A 21,269-nucleotide genomic window follows, 5' to 3' on the forward strand; every position below is an offset into this window, starting at 1 on the left:
CCAGTCCCCCAGTCCCCCAGGTCATACCTACCAGTGACCCAGTCCCCCAGTCCCCCAGGTCATACCTAACAGTGACCAAGTCCCCCAGGTCATATCAACCAGTGACCCAGTATTCCAGGTCATACCTACCAGTGACCCAGTCCCCCAGGTGATACCTACCAGTAACCCAGTCCCCCAGGTGATACCTACCAGTGACCCAGTCCTCAAGGTCATACCTGCCAGTGACCAAGTCCCCCAGGTCATGCCTACCAGTGACCCAGTCCCCCAGGTCATACCTACCAGTGACCCAGTCCCCAAGGTCATACCTGCCAGCGACCCAGTCCTCAAGGATATAAATGCCAGTGACCCAGTCCCCCAGGTCTTACCTATCAGTGACCCAATCCCCCAGGTCATACCTACCAATGACCCAGTCCCCCAGGTCATACCTACCAGTGACCCAGTCCCCCAGGTGATACCTACCAGTGACCCAGTCCCCCAGGTCATACCTACCAGTGACTCAGTCCTCAAGGCCATACCTGCCAGTGACCCAGTCACCCAGGTCATACCTACCAGTGACCCAGTCCCCCAGGTTATACCTACCAGTGACCCAGAACCCCAGATCATACCTACCTGTGACCCAGTAACCCAGGCCATACCTACCAGCGACCCAGTCCCCCAGGTCATACCTTCCAGTGGCCCTGTCCCCAAGGTCAGACTTACTAGTGACCCTGTCCCCAAGGTCATACCTACAAGTGACCCTGACTCCTATGTCATACCTACTAGTGACACTGTCCCCCAGGTCATACCTACCAGTGACCCTGTCCCTACCAGTGACCCGGTCCCCCAGGTCATACCTACCAGTGACCGTGTCCCCCAGGTTATACCTACAAGTGACTCTGTTCTCCAGGTCAAACCTACCAGTGACCTTGTCCCCAAGGTCATACCTACCAGTGACCCTGTCCCCAGGTCAAACCTACCAGTGACCCTGTCCTCCAGGCCTTACCTACCAGTGACCCTGACCTCCAGGTCAAACCTACCAGTGACCCTGTCCCGCAGGTCATACCTATCAGTGATCCCGTCCCCCATGTCATAACTATCAGTGACCCTGTCCCCAGCTCATGAGTACCAGTGACCCTTTCCCCCAGGTCATACCTACCAGTGACCAAGTCCTTTATGTCATTCCTACCAGTGACCCTATTCTTCAGGTCAAGCCTACGAGTGACCCTGTCCCCCAGGTCATGCCTACCATTGACTTAGTCCCCCAGGTCATACCTACCAGTGACCCAGTCCCCCAGGTCATACCTACCAGTGACCCAGTCCTCAAGGCCATACCTGCCAGTGAAGCAGTCACTCAGGTCATACCTACCAGTGACCCAGTCCCCCAGGTTATACCTACCAGTGACCCAGTCACCCAGGTCATACAAACCAGTGACCCAGTCCCCCAGGTTATACCTACCAGTGACCCAGTCCCCTAGGTCATACCTACCAGTGACCCAGTCCCCCAGGTCATACCTACCAGTGACCCAGTCCCCCAGGTCATACCTACCAGTGACCCAGTCCCCCAGGTCATACCTGCCAGCGACCCAGTCCTCAAGGATATAACTGCCAGTGACCCAGTCCCCAGGTCATACCTACCAGTGACCCAGTCCTCAAGGCCATACCTCTCAGTGACCCAGTCACCCAGGTCATACGTACCAGTGACCCAGTCCCCCAGGTGATACCTACCAGTGACCCAGTCCCCAGGTCATACCTACCAGTGACCCAGTCCTCAAGGCCATACCTGCCAGTGACCCAGTCACCCAGGTCATACCTACCAGTGACACAGTCCCCCAGGTTTTACCTACCAGTGACCCAGTCCCCCAGGTCATACCTACCAGTGACCCAGTCCCCCAGGTCTTACCTATCAGTGACCCAGTCCCCCAGGTCACACCTACCAATGACCCAGTCCCCCAGGTCATAACTACCAGTGACCCAGTCCCCCAGGTGATACCTTCCAGTGACCCAGTCCCCCAGGTCATACCTACCAGTGACCCAGTCCTCAAGGCCATACATGCAAGTGACCAAGTCCCCCAGGTCATACCTACCAGTGACCCAGTCCCCCAGGTCATACCTGCCCGCGACCCAGTCCTCAAGGATATGACTGCCAGTGACCCAGTGCCCCAGGTCTTACCTATCAGTGACCCAGTCCCCCAGGTCATACCTACCAATGACCCAGTCCCCCAGGTCATACCTACCAGTGAGCCAGTACCCCAGGTGATACCTACCAGTGACCCTGTCCCCCAGGTCATACCTACCATTGACCCAGTCCTCAAGGCCATACCTGCCAGTGACCCAGCCGCCCAGGTCATACCTACCAGTGACCCAGTCCCCCAGGTCATACCTACCAGTGACCCAGTCCACCAGGTCATACCTACCATTGACGCAGTCCCCGAGGTCATACCTACCATTGACCCAGTCCCCGAGATCATATCTACCAGTGACCCAGTCCTCAAGGTCATACCTGCCAGTGACCCAGTCCCCCAGGTCATACGTGCCATTGACCCAGTCCCCCAGGTTATACCTACCAGTGACCCTGTCCCCCAGGCCGTACCTACCAGTGACCCTGTCCCCACCAGTCACCCTGTCCAGAAGGTCAGACTTACTAGCGACCCTGTCCCCCAGGTCATACCTACCAGTGACCCTGTCCCCCAGGCCATACCTACGAGTGACCCAGTCCCCCAGGTCTTACCTACCAGTGACCCAGTCCTCAAGGTCATACCTGCTAGTGACCCAGTCTCCCAAGTCATACCTACCAGTGACCCAGTACCCCAGGTCATACCTACCTATGACCCAGTCCCCAAGGTCATACCTACCAGTGACCCAGACCCCCAGGCCATACCTACCAGTGACCCTGTCCCCAAGGTCAGACTTACTAGTGACCCTGTCCCCAAGGTCATACCTACCAGTGACCCAGTCCTCCAGGCCATACCTACCAGTGACCCTGGCCTCCAGGTCAAACCTACCAGTGACCCTGTCCAGCAGGCCATACCTAACAGTGATCAGGTCCCCCATGTCATAACTCTCAGTGACCCTGTCCCCAGCTCATAAGTACCAGTGACCCTATCCCCCAGGTCATACCTACCAGTGACCCAGTCCCCCATGTCCTACCTACCAGTGACCCTATCCTCCAGGTCAAGCCTACGAGTGACCCTGTCCCCCAGGTTATACCTACCAGTGACCCTGTCACCCTAGTCATACCTACAGTGACCCCGTCCCCATGTCATACCTACCAGTGACCATGTCCCCCGGGTCAAACCTACGAGTGACCCTGTCCCCCAGGTCAAACCTACCAGTGACCCTGTCCCCCAGGTCATATCTACAAATGACCCCGTCCCCCAGGTCATACCTACCAGTGACCCTGTCCCCATCAGTGACCCTGTCCCCAAGGTCAGATTTACTAGTGACCCTGTCCCCAAGGTTATACCTACCAGTGACCCTGTCCCCCAGGTCATACATACCAGTGACACAGTCTTTAAGGTCATCCCTACCAGTGACCCTGTCCTCCACGTCATATCTGCCAGTGACCCTGTCCCCCATGTCTTACCTACAAGTGGGCCTCTCCTCCAGGTTATAAATACTAGTGACCCTGTCCCCCAGGTCATACCTACCAGTAACCTTGTCCCCTAGGTCATAACTACCACAAACCCGTTCCCCAGGTTAAATCTATCAGTGATCCGTTACCCCAGATCATACCTACCAGTGACCCTGTCCCCAGGTCATACCTACCAGTGACCCTGTCCCCACCAGTGACCCTGTCCCCAAGGTCAGACTTACTATTGACCCTGTCCCCAGGTCATGCCTACCAGCGACCCTGTCCCCACCAGTGACCCTGTCCCCAAGGTCAGACTTACTAGTGACCCTGTCCCCTAGGTCATACCTACCAGTGACCCTGTCCCCCAGGTCATACCTATCAGTGACCTTGTCCCCAAGGTAAAATCTACTATTTACCCTGTCCCCCAGGTCATACCTACCAGTGAGCCAGTCCTCCAGCTCATACCTACCAGTGACCCTGTCCCCAGGTCATACATATCAGTGGCCCAGTCCTCCAGGTCGTGCCTACCAGTGACCCTGTCCCCTATGCCATACCTACTAGTGACCCTGTCCCCCAGGTCATACCTACCATTGACGAAGTCCCCCAGGTCATACATACAAGTGACCCTGTCCCCCAGGTCATACCTACCAGTGACCCTGTCCCCACCAGTCACCCTGTCCCCAAGGTCAGACTTACTAGTGACCCTGTCCCCCAGGTCATACCTACCAGTGACCCTGTCCCCCAGGTCATACCTACCAGTGACCCAGTCCCCCTGGTCTTACCTACCAGTGACCCAGTCATCAAGGTCATACCTGCCAGTGACCCAGTCTCCCAGGTCATACCTACCAGTGACCCAGAACCCCAGATCATACCTACCTGTGACCCAGTCCCCCAGGCCATACCTACTAGCGACCCAGTCCTCCAGGTCATACCTACCAGTGACCCTGTACCCAAGGTCAGAGTTACTAGTGACCCTGTCCCCAAGGTCATACCTACCAGTGACCCTGTCTCCTATGTCATACCTACTAGTGACACTGTCCCCCAGGTCATACCTACCAGTGACCCTGTCCCTACCAGTGACCCTGTCCCCCAGGTCATACCTGCCAGTGACCGTGTCCCCCAGGTCATACCTACAAGTGACTCTGTTCTCCAGGTCAAACCTACCAGTGAGCTTGTCCCCCAGGTCATACCTACCAGTGACCCTGTCCCCAGGTCAAACCTACCAGTGACCCTGTCCTCCAGGCCATACCTACCAGTGACCCTGACCTCCTGGTCAAACCTACCAGTGTCCCTGTCCCGCAGGTCATACCTATCTGTGATCCCGTCCCCCGTGTCATAACTATCAGTGACCCTGTCCCCAGCTCATGAGTACCAGTGACCCTTTCCCCCAGGTCATAATTACCAGTGACCAAGTCCTTTATATCATACCTACCAGTGACCCTATTCTCCAGGTCAAGCCTACGAGTGACCCTGTCCCCCAGGTCATGCCTACCATTGACCCAGTCCCCCAGGTCATACCTACCAGTGACCCTGTCCCCCAGGTCATACCGACGAGTGACTCTGTCCCCCAGGTCATACCTACCAGTGACCCAGTCCTCAAGATCATACCTGCCAGTGACCCAGTCCCCCAGGTCATACCTACCAGCGACCCAGACCCCAGGCCATACCTACCAGTGACCCTGTCCCAAAGGTCATGCCTACCAGTGACTCTGTCCCCTACGTCATACCTACTAGTGACACTGTCCCCCAGGTCATACCTACCAGTGACCCTGTCCCCCAGGTCATATATACCAGAGACCGTGTTCCCCAGGTCATAACTACCAGTGACTCTCCTCTCCAGGTCAAACATACCAGTGACCCTGTCCCCCAGGTCATACCTACCAGTGACCCTGTCTCCCAAGTCAAACCAACCAGTGACCCTGTCCTCCAGGCCATACCTACCAGTGACCCTGACCTCCAGGTCAAACTTACCAGTGACCCTGTCCCGCAGGTCATACCTATCAGTGATCCCCTCCCCCATGTCATAACTATCAGTGACCCTGTCCCCAGCTCATGAGTACCAGTGACCCTGTTCCCCAGGTCATACCTACCAGTGACCCAGTCCCCCATGTCATACCTACCAGTGACCCTGTCCCCCAGGTCATACCTACCAGTGACCCTGTCCCTCAGGTCATACCTACCAATGACCCTGTCCCCCAGGTCATACCTACCAGTGACCCTGTCCCCAAGGTCAGATTTACTAGTGACCCTGTCCCCAAGGTTATAGTTACCAGTGACCCTGTCCCCCTGGTTATACATACCAGTGACACTGTCTCCCAGGTCATACCTACCAGTGACCCTGTCCCCCACGTCATATCTGCCAGTGAACCTGTCCCCCAGGTCTTACCTAAAAGTGGGCCTGTCCTCAAGGTTATAAATACCAGTGACCCTGTCCCAGAGGTCATACCTACGAGTGACCCTTTCCCTAGGTCATAAATACCAATGACCCTGTCCACCAGGTCATACCTACCAGTGATCCTTTCCCACAGGCCATACCTACAGTAACCTTGACCCCTAGGTCATAACTACCACAAACCCGTTCCCCAGGTCATATCTATCAGTGATCCGTTACCCCAGGTCATACCTACCAGTGACCCTGTCCCCAGCTCATAACTACCAGTGACCCTGTCCCCACCAGTGACCCTGTCCCCAAGGTCAGACTTACTAGTGACCCTGTCTCCCAGGTCATACCTATCAGCGACCTTGTCCCCACCAGTGACCCTGTCCCCAAGGTCAGACTTACTAGTGACCCTGTCCCCCAGGTCATACCTTCCAGTGACCCTGTCCCCCAGGTCAAACCTATCAGTGACCTTGTCCCCCAGGTCAAATCTACCAGTTTCCCTGCTCCCCCAGATCATACCTACCAGTGACCCAGTCCTCCAGCTCATACCTACCAGTGACCCTGTCCCCTATGCCATATCTACTAGTGACCCTGTCCACCAGGTCATTCCTACCATTGACCCAGTCCTCCAGGTCATACCTACCATTGACCCAGTCCCCCAGGTCATACCTACCAGTGACCCTGTCCCCCAGGTCATACCTACCAGTGACCCTGTCCCCACCAGTCACCATGTCCCCAAGGTCAGACTTACTAGTGACCCTGTCCCCAGGTCATACTTATCAGTGACCCTGTCCCTCAGGTCATACCTACCAGTGACCCAGACCCCGAGGTCATACCTTCCAGTGACCCAATCCCCCAGGTCATACCTACCAGTGACCCTGTCACCAAGGTCAGACTTACTAGTGACCCTGTCCCCAAGGTCATACCTACCAGTGACCCTGTCCCCTATGTCATACCTACTAGTGACACTGTCCACCAGGTCATACCTACCAGTGACTCTGTCCCTACCAGCGACCCTGTCCCCCAGGCCATACCTACCAGTGACCGTGTCCCCCAGGTCATACCTACCAGTGACTCTGTTCTCCAGGTCAAACCTAAAAGTGACCCTGTCCCCCAGGTCATACCTTCCAGTGACCCTGCCCCCCAGGTCATACCTACCAGTGACCCTGTCCCCCAGGTCATACATACCAGAGACCGTGTTCCCCAGGTCATACCTACCAGTGACTCTCCTCTCCAGGTCAAACATACCAGTGACCCTGTCCCCCTGGTCATACCTACCAGTGACTCTGTCCCCCAAGTCAAACCAACCAGTGACCCTGTCCTCCAGGCCATACCTACCAGTGACCCTGACCTCCAGGTCAAACCTACCAGTGACCCTGTCCCGCAGGTCATACCTGTCAGTGATCCCGTCCCCCATGTCATAACTATCAGTGACCCTGTCCCCAGCTCATGAGTACCAGTGACCCTGTCCCCCAGGTCATACCTACCAGTGACCCAGTCCCCCATGTCATACCTACCAGTGACCCTATCCTCCAGGTCAAGCCTATGAGTGACCCTGTCCCCCAGGTCATACCTACCAGTGACCCTGTCCCCCAGGTCATACCTACCAGTGACCCCATCCCCCCATGTCATACACACCAGTGACCATGCCCCCGGGTCAAAACTACGAGTGACCCTGTCCCCCAGGTCAAACCTACCAGTGACCCTGTCCCTCAGGTCATACCTACCAATGACCCTGTCCCCCCGGTCATACCTACCAGTGACCCTGTCCCCAAGGTCAGATTTACTAGTGACCATGTCCCCAAGGTTATACCTACCAGTGACCCTGTCCCCCTTGTCATATATACCAGTGACACTGTCTCTCAGGTCATACCTACCAGTGACCCTGTCCCCCACGTCATATCTGCCAGTGAACCTGTCCCCCAGGTCTTACCTAAATGTGGGCCTGTCCTCAAGGTTATAAATACCAGTGACCCTCTCCCAGAGGTCATACCTACGAGTGACCCTTTCCCTAGGTCATAAATACCAATAACCCTGTCCACCAGGTCATACCTACCAGTGACCCTTTCCCACAGGCCATACCTACAGTAACCTTGACCCCTAGGTCATAACTACCACAAACCCGTTCCCCAGGTCATATCTATCAGTGATCCGTTACCCCAGGTCATACCTACCAGTGACCCTGTCCCCAGGTCATACCTACCAGTGACCCTGTCCCCACCAGTGACCCTGTCCCCAAGGTCAGACTTACTAGTGACCCTGTCTCCCAGGTCATACCTATCAGCGACCCTGTCCCCACCAGTGACCCTGTCCCCAAGGTCAGACTTACTAGTGACCCTGTCCCCCAGGTCATACCTTCCAGTGACCCTGTCCCCCAGGTCAAACCTATCAGTGACCTTGTCCCCCAGGTCAAATCTACCAGTTTCCCTGCTCCCCCAGATCATACCTACCAGTGACCCAGTCCTCCAGCTCATACCTACCAGTGACCCTGTCCCCTATGCCATATTTACTAGTGACCCTGTCCACCAGGTCATTCCTACCAGTGACCCAGTCCTCCAGGTCATTCCTACCATTGACCCAGTCCCCCAGGTCATACCTACCAGTGACCCTGTCCCCCAGGTCATACCTACTAGTGACCCTGTCCCCACCAGTCACCATGTCCCCAAGGTCAGACTTACTAGTGACCCTGTCCCCTATGCCATATCTACTAGTGACCCTGTCCACCAGGTCATTCCTACCAGTGACCCAGTCCTCCAGGTCATTCCTACCATTGACCCAGTCCCCCAGGTCATACCTACCAGTGACCCTGTCCCCCAGGTCATACCTACTAGTGACCCTGTCCCCACCAGTCACCATGTCCCCAAGGTCAGACTTACTAGTGACCCTGTCCCCAGGTCATACCTATCAGTGACCCTGTCCCTCAGGTCATACCTACCAGTGACCCAGACCCCCAGGTCATACCTACCAGTGACCCAATCCCCCAGGTCATACCTACCAGTGACCCTGTCACCAAGGTCAGACTTACTAGTGACCCTGTCCCCAAGGTCCTACCTACCAGTGACCCTGTCCCCTATGTCATACCTCCTAGTGACACTGTCCCCCAGGTCATACCTACCAGTGACTCTGTCCCTACCAGTGACCCTGTCCCCCAGGCCATACCTACCAGTGACCGTGTCCCCCAAGTCATACCTACCAGTGACTCTGTTCTCCAGGTCAAACCTACTAGTGACCCTGTCCCCCAGGTCATACCTTCCAGTGACCCTGCCGCCCAGGTCAAGCCTATGAGTGACCCTCTCCCCCAGGTCATACCTACCAGTGACCCTGTCTCCCAGGTCATACCTACCAGTGACCCAGTCCCCCATGTCATACCTACCAGTGACCCTATCCTCCAGGTCAAGCCTACGAGTGACCCTGTCCTCCAAGTCATACCTACTAGTGACCCTGTCCCCTAGGCCATACCTACCAGTGACCGTGTCCCCCAGGTCATACCTACCAATGACCGTGTTCCCCAGGTCATACTTACCAGTGACCCTTTCCCCACCAGTGACCCTGTCCCCAAGGTCAGATTTACTAGTGACCCTGTTCCCAAGGTTATACCTACCAGTGACCCTGTCCCCAGGTCATACCTACCAGTGACGCTGTCCACCACGTCATATCTGCCAGTGACTCTGTCCCCCACGTCATATCTGCCAGTGACCCTGTCCCCCAGGTCATACCTACCAGTGACCCTGTTCTCCAGGTCATACCTACTAGTGACCCTGTCCCAGAGGTCATACCTACGAGTCACCCTTTCCCCAGGTCATAAATACGAATGACCTTGTCCACCAGGTCATACCTACCAGTGACCCTTTCCCACAGGCCATACCTACCATTAACCTTGTCCTCTAGGTCATAACTACCACAAATCCGTTCCCCAGGTCATATCTATCAGTGATCCGTTACCCCAGGTCATACCTACCAGTGACCCTGTCCCCAGGTCATACCTACCAGTGACCCTGTACCCACCAGTGACCCTGTCCCCAAGGTCAGACTTACTATTGACCCTGTCCCCAGGTCATACCTACCAGCGACCTTGTCCCAACCAGTGACCCTGTCCCCAAGGTCAGACTTACTAGTGACCCTGTCCCCAAGGTCATACCTACCAGTGACCCTGTCCCCCAGGCCATACCTATCAGTGACCTTGTCCCCCAGGTCAAATCTACCAGTTTCCCTGTCCCCCAGGTCATACCTACCATTGACCCAGTCCTCCAGCTCATTCCTACCAGTGACCCTGTCCCCAGGTCATACATATCAGTGGCCCAGTCCTCCAGGTCGTACCTACCAGTGACCCTGTCCCCTATGCCATACCTACTAGTGACCCTGTCCCCCATGTCATTCCTACCAGCGACCCTGTCCCGCAGGTCATACCTACCAGTGACCCTGTCCTCCAGGTCGAACCTACCAGTGACCCTGTCCCCAAGGTCATACCTACCAGTGACCCTGTCCCCAGGTCAAGGTTACCGGTGACCCTGTCCCCCAGGTCATACCTATCAGTGACCTTGTCCCCCAGGTCAAATCTACCAGTTACCTTGTCCCTCAGGTCATACCTAACAGTGACTCAGTCCCCAGGTCATACATTCCAGTGGCCCAGTCCTGCACGTCGTACCTACCAGTGACCCTGTCCCCTATGTCGTACCTACTAGTTACCCTGTCCCCAGGTCATACCTGCCAGTCACCCTGTCCCCACCAGCGACCCTGTCCCCCAGGTCATACCTACCAGTGACCCTGTCCTCCAGGTCGAACCTACCAGTGACCCTGTCCCCAAGGTCATACCTACCAGTGACCCTGTCCCCAGGTCAAACTTACCAGTTACCCTGTCCCCCAGGTCATACCTATCAGTGACCTTGTCCCCAGATCAAATCTACCAGTTACCCTGTCCCTCAGGTTATACCTAACAGTGACCCTGTCCCCAGGTCATACATACCAGTGGCCCAGTCCTCCAGGTCGTACCTTCCAGTGACCCTGTCCCCTATGTAGTACCTACTAGTTACCCTGTCCCCCAGGTCATACCTACCAGTGACTCTGTTCTCCAGGTCACACCTACCAGTGACCCTGTCCCTCAGGTAATACCTACCAGTTACCCTGTCCCCCAGGTCATACCTACCAGTGACCCTTTCCCCCAGGTCAAACCTACCAGTGACCTTGTCCCCAGGTCATAAGTACCAGTGACCCTGACCCCAGGTCATACCTGCCAGTGACCCCTTCCCCCATGTCATACCTACCAGTCACCCTATCATGCAGGTCAAACCTACGAGTGACCCTCTCCTCCAGGTCATACCTACCAGTTACCCTGTCCCTCAGGTCATACGTACCAGTGAACCTGTCCCCTAGATCATACCTATCAGTGACCCTGTCCCCACCAGTGACCGTGTCCCCAAGGTCAGATTCACTAGTGACCATGTCCCCAGGGTCATATCTACCAGTGACCCTGTCCCCCAGGTCATACATACCAGTGACACTGTCTCCCAGGTCATACCTACCAGTGACCCTGTCCCCCACGTCATACCTGCCAGTGACCCTGTCCCCCAGGTCTTACCTGCCAGTGGACCTGTCCTTCAGGTTATAAATACCAGTGACCCTGTAACCAGGTCATACCTGCCAGTGACCCTGTTCCCCAGGTCACACCTACTAGTGACCCTGTCCCACAGGTCATACCTACCAGTGACCCTTTCCCCCAGGCCATACCTTCCAGTAACCTTGTCCCCTAGGCCATAACTATCACAAACCTGTTCCCCAGGTCATACTTACCAGTGATCCGTTACCCCAGGTCATACCTACCAATTACTCTGTCCTCCAGGCCATATCTGCTAGTGACCCTGTCCATAAGGCCATACCTATAAGTGACCTTGTCCCAGAGGTCATAAATACCAGTGACACTGTCCGCCAGGTCGTACCAACCAGTGGCCCTGTCCCCTAGGTCATACCTACAAGTGACCCAGGTCATAACTATCACAAACCCGTTCCCCAAGTCATACATACCAGTGACTCGTTCCCCCAGATTATACCTACCAGTGACTCTGTCCTCTAAGTCATACCTTAATAGTTACCTGTTCCCTAAGGTCATACCTACCAGTGACCCTGTCCCCCAGGCCATACCAACTAGTGACCCTGTCCATGAGGCCATACCTACCAGTGACCCTGTCTCCCAGGTCGAACTTACCCGTGACCCTTTCCCCCAGGTCAAAGCTACCAGTGATCCTGCCCCCAGGTCATACCTACCAGTGCCCCTGTCTCCCAGGTCATACCTATCAGTGACCCTGTCCTCCAAGTCATACCTCTCACTGTCTCTGTTCTCCAGGTCATGCCTCTCATTGCCTCTTCTCCAGGTCATACCTCTCAATGACTCTGTCCCCCAGGTCATACCTCTCAGTGACCCTGTCACACAGGTCATACCTACCAGTGACCCTGTTACCCAGGTCATATTTCTCGGTGCCTTTGCTCTCCAGGTGATACCTCTCAGTGACTCTGTTCTCCAGGTGATACCTCTCAGTGACTCTGTTCCCTAGGTCATATCTCTCAGTGCCTCTGTTCTCCAGGTGATACCTCTCAGTGACTCTGTTACCCAGGTCGTACCTCTCAGTGACTCTGTTACCCAGGTCATACCTCTCAGTGACTCTGTTCTCCAGGCCATACCTCTCAGTGACTCTGTTCTCCAGGTCATACCTCTCAGTGACTCTGTTCTCCAGATCATACCTCTCAGTGCCTCTGTTCTCCAGGTCATACCTCTCAGTGCCTCTGTTCTCCAGGTCATACCTCTCAGTGCCTCTGTTCTCCAGGTCATACCTCTCAGTGACTCTGTTCTCCAAGTTGAATCTCTCAGGAACTGTCCAGAAGTTCATATCCATCAAAGACTTTCTCCCAAATCATATATATCAGTGATACTGTCTCCCACGTTATACATGTCAGTGATACTGTCTCCCACGTTAAACATGTCAGTGATACTGTTTCCCACGTTATACATGTCAGTGATACTGTCTCCCACGTTAGACAATTCAGTGTTACTGTCTCCCAGGTTATACATGTCAGTAATACTGTCTCCCAGGTTATACATGTCAGTAATACTGTCTCCCAGGTTATACATGTCAGTGATACTGTCTCCCAGGTTATACGTATAAATGATACTGTCTCCCACGTTATACATGTCAGTGATACTCTCTCCCATTTCATACATGTCAGTGATACTGTCTCCCAGGTTATACGTATAAATGATACTGTCTCCCAGGTTATGCATATCAGTGATATTCTCTCCCAGGTTATACATATTAGTGATTGTGAGGGAAAAGTTCAATAGATAGGAGTACCGAGGGAGTATATAGTAACAATAGTTTGATTGCCGGCTACTTGTTAAGGTAGAGTAAGTCCCGCTCCTGCTATTCCCCCCCCCCTTTTTCCCCCTCCCCGAAAGTGATAGTTTGATTGCCGGCTGCTTGTTAAGGTAGGGTCAGTCTAGCTCCCACTATCCCTTCCCCTCCCTCTTCCCCCCCCGAAAGGTGACGTGTGGGGCTCCTGTCAAACAGTAAATCACTCGACTCACAGCTCCCAACACTACTGTAAGTACACGCCTGATCATATTTTAGTGGACTTATTGGTTGAAAGCTTCACTTTTGACCAATAATTAACTTAGTCCTTTCAGTCTTGATAGGTTAAATGTTTTAATAATCACCACATCTTTTAGGTATTGTACTTATCATGGAGAGTGATTTCTTAAGCAGTGGGTAACCTGTCTCTCTTTACTGCTTGAAATGACAGAGAGGGTCACCTGCCAATCAACGAGTAGAATTGAAGGAGACGGACTAACGTTCTGAGATGTCCCAAATTATGATCCACTTACCTGTTTGTGTATGCAAGTAGCAGGATATAACCCCTCATCATTGCAGTGGAGAAAACCTGCTTTCCTGTCATCTGGACGGATTATTGACGGCTATAAAATCTGTGAAGAACGAGCCGGTGGGTTGTCACCAACACCTGCAACCCCCCCCCCCATCATCAGCAACGGCTACGATTTCAACAACACGCCGTGTCACCAACACCAGACACCCAAGTTTTATATATATATATATATATATATATATATATATATATATATATATATATATATATATATTAGCGTTGAATTCAGATATCATTTATATTTTTCATTTTTCATTTTCTTTAAGGTAGGATCAACATTTCATATTTAAGTGTTTTATATTTCATATTTTCTAAACAGTTTTTGTTCTTTTTCTATTCATTAATTTTCCTGAGGAGGAGCCAGCCTTGGTAATACTGTCTGAAGTTGTTACAGGGCTGAGTAAGCCTTCAGTGATACTCTCTCCCAGTTTATACATATCAGTGATACTCTCTCCCAGGTTATACATATCAGTGATACTCTCTCCCAGATTATACATATCAGTGATACTCTCTCCCAGGTTATACATATTAGTGATGCTGTCTCCCAGGTTATTCATATCAGTGATACTGTCTACCAGGTTATACATATCAGTGATACTGTCTCCCAGGTTATACATATTGATACTGTCTCCCAGGTTATTCATATCATTGATACTGTCTCCCAGGTTATACATATCAGTGATACTGTCTACAAGGTCGTACATATCGTTGATACTGTCTCCCAGGTTATACATATCAGTGATACTGTCTGCAAGGTTGTACATATCATTGATACTGTCTACAAGGTTATTCATGTCAATGAGAGGGTAATTGATGACTTGTCTAGGAATTTAAACTGATAGATTATAGAGGTATGGGTGTTTGTGGGAAACAATCAGGCTGCAGTATTAGGGCTAAAAACAGCAGTTATTACCGGGATACCTTAGGGATATGTTTAAAAGACAATATTCAAAATAAAGTTGCTAGTAATGGCAAATCAATTGATCAACAAACAAAGAAAGATAGTAGAAGGCAACGAGTGACTAGCTCCCTTAAGGTTTACTATACAAATAGTAGGAGTCTAAGAAATAAGATAGATGAGCTAAGATTACTTGCAAGTGTAGGTAATATAGATATTATTGGTATAACAGAGACCTGGTTCGACATGAAAGATAGAGAAATGCCTTCTGAATGTAACATACAGGGTTATAAACTATTCCACACTGATAGGGTCAACAGGAAGGGTGTTGGGGTGGCGATGTATGTCAGAGAAAATTTAAATTGTTGTCTTAGACATGATATAAGATTAGAGACATCGAACACAGAATCTGTTTGGCTACAGTTTCTCGAGGGACATGACAAATTAATTTTGGGTGTGATTTATAGGCCCCCAAACCTTGATAGGGAGTGCAGTAAGCTGTTATGGGACGAAATTCATAAGGCATCTAGATATGAAAATGTTGTGATAATGGGAGATTTTAACTTTAGACAAATTGATTGGAACAATATGACAGGAAATCTTGAGTCTAGTGAGTTTCTTGATACGGTTCAGGATTGCTTTTTGAACAGGTTGTTTGATTATAATAATAATAATAATAATGAACAGGTTGTTACAGAACCAACTAGAGGAAACAATCTGCTTGACTTGGTTCTTGCCAACAAAGATTCACTAATTAATAATCTTGAGGTTAATGATGAGCTTGGGGAAAGTGATCAAAAATCACTTAGTTTTAATATATCATGGAATTACCCAGATAACTGCAATCAAATCTCTGTCCCAGATTTTCGCTTGCCCGACTTCATGGGACTGAAAAATTACCTGGGTGGGCTAAATTGAGATGTCCTGACTAAGGGTCAGGTAGGTGATCTTGGTTGCCAATATGACGTTTTTCAGAGCATAGTTCTAGCTGCACAGACAACTTTTGTTCCGAGTAGGGAAATAAGATCTAACAAAAATGATCCCAAATGGATGAACAATAGATTAAAACATCTCATTGGTCAAAAGAGAGACATATATAGGCGTATCAAAAGAGGGGATGGGCAGTTAAGAAATCAATATATTCAATTAAAGAGAGAAATAAAGAAAGGAATAAGAAAAGCAAAAAGGGATTATGAGGCTAAGGTCGCAAGGGATTCAAAGATAAACCCTAAAGGATTCTTTTAGGTATACAGAAGTAAGATTAGGGACAAGACTGGCCCACTTAAGAGTAACTCTGGTCAGATCACTGACAGTGATAAGGATATGTGTGAAATTCTAAATACCTACTTCCTCTCAGTTTTCACCCAGGAAAATACTAGCGATATTCCTGAAATAATAGATTATGTAGAACAGGATGATAATAAACTATGTACGTTTGCGGTAACTAGTGACATGGTCCTCAGACAAATAGAGAAACTAAAACCTAATAAATCCCCAGGCCCTGATGAACTGTTTGCAAGGGTGTTAAAGGAATGTAAAGAGGAACTTAGCATACCTTTAGCTAATCTTTTTAACATATCACTACAAACTGGCATAGTGCCTGATAAGTGGAAAATGGCAAATGTAATACCTATTTACAAGGCAGGTGACAGGTCCTTGGCTTCGAACTATAGACCAATAAGCCTTACCTTCATAGTGGGAAAATTTATGGAATCAATAATTGCCGAAGCAATTCGTAGTTATCTTGACAGGCACAGATTGATTAATGAATCTCAACACGGTTTTACAAAGGGGCGTTCCTCTCTTACGAATTTACTAACTTTTTTCACTAAGGTGTTTGAGGAGGTAGATCATGGTAATGAATATGATAGTGTATGTGGACTTCAGTAAGGCTTTCGATAGAGCTCCACACCAGAGGCTATTGAGGAAACTTAAGGCACACGGAATAGGAGGAGAAATTTTTTCCTGGGTCGAGGCATGGCTGACAAATAGACAGCAGAGAGTTTGCATAAATGGGGAGAAATCAGAATGGGGGCACGTCACAAGCGGTGTTCCTCAGGGATCAGTGTTGGGCCCGTTGTTGCTCACAATTTACAGAAACGACATAGATGAGGGAATAAATAACGACATAAGCAAACCTGCTGATGACACCAAAATAGGCCGTCCAATTCATTCTAATGAGGACACTAGAGCACTCCAGGATGATTTGAGTAGACTGATGCAATGGTCGGAGAAGTGGCAGATGCAGTTTAATATTGACAAATGCAAAGTTCTAAATATTGGACAGGAAAATAACCATGCCACATATAAACTAAATAATATAGATCTTAATACCACTGATTGCGAAAAGTATTTAGGAGTTCTGGTTAGCAGTAATTTAAAACCAAGACAACAGTGCATTAGTGTTCGCAATAAAGCTAACAGAATTCTTGGCTTCATATCTAGAAGTATAAATAATAGAAGTCCTCAGGTTGTTCTTCAACTCTATATATCCTTGGTTAGGCCTCATTTAGACTATGCTGCTCAGTTCTGGTCACCGTATTACAGAATGGATATAAATGCTCTGGAAAACGTACAGAGGAGGATGACAAAGATGATCCCATGTATCAGAAATCTTCCCTATGAGGATAGACTGAGGGCCCTGAATCTGCACTCTCTCGAAAGGCGTAGAATTAGGGGGGATATGATTGAGGTGTATAAATGGAAAACGGGAATAAATAAAGGGGATGTAAATAGCGTGCTGAAAATTTCCAGCCAAGACAGGACTCGCAGCAATGGTTTCAAGTTGGAAAAATTCAGATTCAGAAAGGATATAGGAAAGCACTGGTTTGGTAATAGGGTTGTGGATGAGTGGAACAAACTCCCGAGTACAGTTATTCAGGCTAAAACGTTGTGTAGTTTTAAAAATAGGTTAGATAAATACATGAGTGGGTGTGGGTGGGTGTGAGTTGGACCTGACTAGCTTGTGCTGCTGGGTCTGGTGCAGTGCTCCATCGTTGAGTGGAGATGATCAGACCGGTTGGGTCATTTGGCTAATCTGGGGGGGGGTCATTGGTCTAATCCGGGGGGGGGGCATGGACCTGGGTCAGTAGGCCTGTTCAGTGTTCCTTCTTTCTTATGTTCTTATGATGCTGTCTCCTAGGTTATGCATATCAGTAATGCTCTCTCCCAGGTTATACATATCAATGATACTGTCTCCCAAGTTATACATGTCAGTGATGCTATCTCCCTGGTTATACATATCAGTGATACTCTCTGCCAGGTTATACATATCAGTGATGCTGTCTCCCAGGTTATACACGTCAATGATGCTGTCTCCCAGGTTACACATGTCAGTGATATTGTCTCCCAGGTTGTACATATCAGGTTATACATATCAGTGATACTCTCTCCCCGGTTATACATGTAAATGATATGTCTCCGGGGTTATACATATCTATAAAACTGTCTCCCAGGTTAAACATATCAGTGATACTCTCTCCCAGATTATACATGTCAGTGAGACTGTGTTCCCAGGTCATGCTGTACCTATCAAAGACTGTGTTCCCTGGTCATGCTGTACCTATCAAAGACTGTGTTCCCTGGTCATGCTGTACCTATCAAAGACTGTGTTCCCTGGTCATGCTGTACCTATCAAAGACTGTGTTCCCTGGTCATGTTGTACCTATCAAAGACTGTGTTCCCTGGTCATGCTGTACCTATCAAAGACTGTGTTCCCTGGTCATGCTGTACCTATCAAAGACTGTGTTCCCTTGTCATGCTGTACCTATCAAAGACTGTGTTCCCTGGTCATGCTGTACCTATCAAAGATTGTGTTCCCTGGTCATGCTGTACCTATCAAAGACTGTGTTCCCTTGTCATGCTGTACCTATCAAAGATTGTGTTCCCAGGTCATGCTGTACCTATCAAAGACTGTGTGGCCAGGTCATGCTGTACCTATCAAAGATTGTGTTCCCAGGTCATGCTGTACCTATCAAAGATTGTGTTCCCAGGTCATGCTGTGCCTACAAAAGACTGTGTGGCCAGGTCATGTTGTACTTATCAGGGACTCTTCCCCTGATCTTACTAACTAGTAGCTCTATTATGCTTCTCTCGACCCCAAAGAAGTGAGGCAGTGAATATTAAATCTGTCAGTAAACATTAACAGATATTTTCCCTGAAGTACCAACCTGTGGATGTTATGGAGAGGGATGGCGCTGGCTGCAGTGACGGGGTGGGCAGTGAAGAAAGCGTGTGCCAGGGCACCGTGGATATGAATGCCTAGGAGACCACTGTGGAAGGAGCGGGAGACATCTGGCACTATACACTCTCGACCTCCCCTGATCTGAGTGCTGCGCAGCCAGATATCCCAATCATGTGTCTGTGATGTGGGTAGAAAAGTGATGGACGGAAATGAAGAGGAGCTGGACCATCATCATCAATATGAAAATAACTAAGAGAGAAAAAGAGAATTTCCTTGTCGTAAGAGCCATTCACTTGCATCAAAGTACCCCCCCCCCCTCGATAGACAAACTGCAGCACAGCTAAGGAGGAATGTTATATAACAGATGTATAATGTACATTGACACAAGAATATAAGATCACTGCAGAAGGCCTACTGGGCCAGGTTAAGAAGGCTCTGCTAAGGAATAAATGGCATGACAATTTACTAAGTCAAAGACAAGTTGCTTTTGTTGGAGGAACTTTTCAGTCAGTGTAGAACAAAGTTTTTAACCTGTGGTCCACACAGGAAGTAAAATCGTAATAACTTTAATGAACTGATTTTATTTTACTGCTTCATAAAACTAAAATATATGTAACAAATTTGGAATGGTTTACCAACAGTGTAATAGAAAATAGAAATATTTCTGGTAACATTTAGCTGGTCACCAGTCCATCAGACTCAGCTGTGTTCTACCCATGACTCCTAACACTTGTGTTTCACTCTCTACTGTCCTTTTTTTATATCTTTATTTCTACAAGTACATGTACAAGGTATACAGGCCTAGCTGACATCAATGACATACTAATATATAGAAAGCAGCTTGTTATGCAGAGCATTTCGGGCAAATTAGGTTAGTTTCGTCCCAGGATGCGACCCACACCAGTCGACTAACACCCAGGTACCCATTTTTACTGATGGGTGAACGGGGACAACCAGTGTAAGGAAACACGCCCAATGTTTTCACCCTTGCCGGGAATCAAACCTGGACACTCAGCGTGTGAAGCGAGAGCTTTGCTACTAGTCCACGGGCCACCGTATTGACTAAATTAAGTCGTAGTGTCTGATTGCATAAATTTTAATAAACAAAAATTTTATTCTCTTTATTAATAAGTCTGATGGTTAATTTTAACACAATGACCGACTCCCATCCAAGCAGAGTCACCTAAAACAAAGAAATACTCTCAATACTATTCATTAAATCATTGTATTGTCAGATGAGTGCTGATATCCCCGATCAGATGATCTTCTGAACTGTTGATAAATTAGACACATGTGCAACTCTTGGGTATCTTTATTGAGGAAACGTTTCGCCACACAGTGGCTTCATCAGTCCATACGTAGGAGAAACTTGAAGAACAGGAGGAGAATGAGGTAATCAGTCCCTCAACCTTGAGTCGATGTGTTCAGTCCATCAATCTTGAAGATTGATGGACTGAACACATCGACTCAAGGTTGAGGGACTGATTACCTCATTCTCCTCCTGTTCTTCAAGTTTCTCCTACGTATGGACTGATGAAGCCACTGTGTGGCGAAACGTTTCCTCAATAAAGATACCCAAGAGTTGCACATGTGTCTAATTTATCAACATGTCGGTTCTCTGAACCATTCATCTACAAATCTTCTGAACTACCAGCATCCCCACCACTTCTTCAGTGTGCAACCACCGTACCTTTCAGCTCTAGGACTTAAGTCGCCATGTCATACCACACATATATAATTAATAAACTTACTAAACTTTGTGTTACGGGCTGCAAGTGTGTGTCTGAAGGCAAAAAGTATGCTCACATACAAGTCATGGCTATGGGAAATGTCCTCAGTCCCTTACTCAGCAATTTGTATTTGGAATTCTGTGAGACTAGACTCCTTAAAGATATTCTTCCCAATAAAGCTAGGTGGTTAAGATATGTAGACGATGTTGTTTGCCTTTGGCCTAGAAATCACAATATTGATGAGTTCTTACCTAGACTCAGTGGTCTGGTCCTTTCTATTAAGTTCACAATGGAGCATGAAATAATCACACTACCTTTACTAGATGTTTTAATTCATTGTGTTGGCAAAGATTTAAATCTACAGTGTAGAGGAAGTCAACCAATTTGTCGTTATACATTCACTATTATTCTAATCATGAGTCTAGGGTTACAAGGAGTGTTTTCCTTAATGTTCTTGAGACCCTTTTGTATCTAGGCCAGAGTATTTATTAGATGAAATCAATGTGATATTTAACAGAGCAACAAACCTTAGATATTCCGGGGATTTTATTGAGAAGTCCCTATTTTCAGCTTGGAACTGAACCTAAAGAAATGCCTTC

At 49.4% G+C, this 21,269-nt stretch overlaps 1 protein-coding gene across 1 annotated transcript in view; it reads right to left on the bottom strand.

The window, feature by feature from the left end:
* The window catches only part of LOC128688513 (protein O-linked-mannose beta-1,2-N-acetylglucosaminyltransferase 1-like), a 215,449-nt gene that overhangs the window by 57,424 nt on the left and 136,756 nt on the right, over nt 1–21,269 (bottom strand). Inside the window, exon 9 of the mRNA XM_053776356.2 lies at nt 18,927–19,117. Within this exon, the coding sequence (XP_053632331.2) occupies nt 18,927–19,117 (191 nt within the window). The remainder of the gene's footprint in view (nt 1–18,926; nt 19,118–21,269) is intronic.

Source organism: Cherax quadricarinatus, chromosome 13, assembly GCF_038502225.1.
Source record: "Cherax quadricarinatus isolate ZL_2023a chromosome 13, ASM3850222v1, whole genome shotgun sequence".
Lineage (NCBI taxonomy): Eukaryota > Metazoa > Arthropoda > Malacostraca > Decapoda > Parastacidae > Cherax > Cherax quadricarinatus.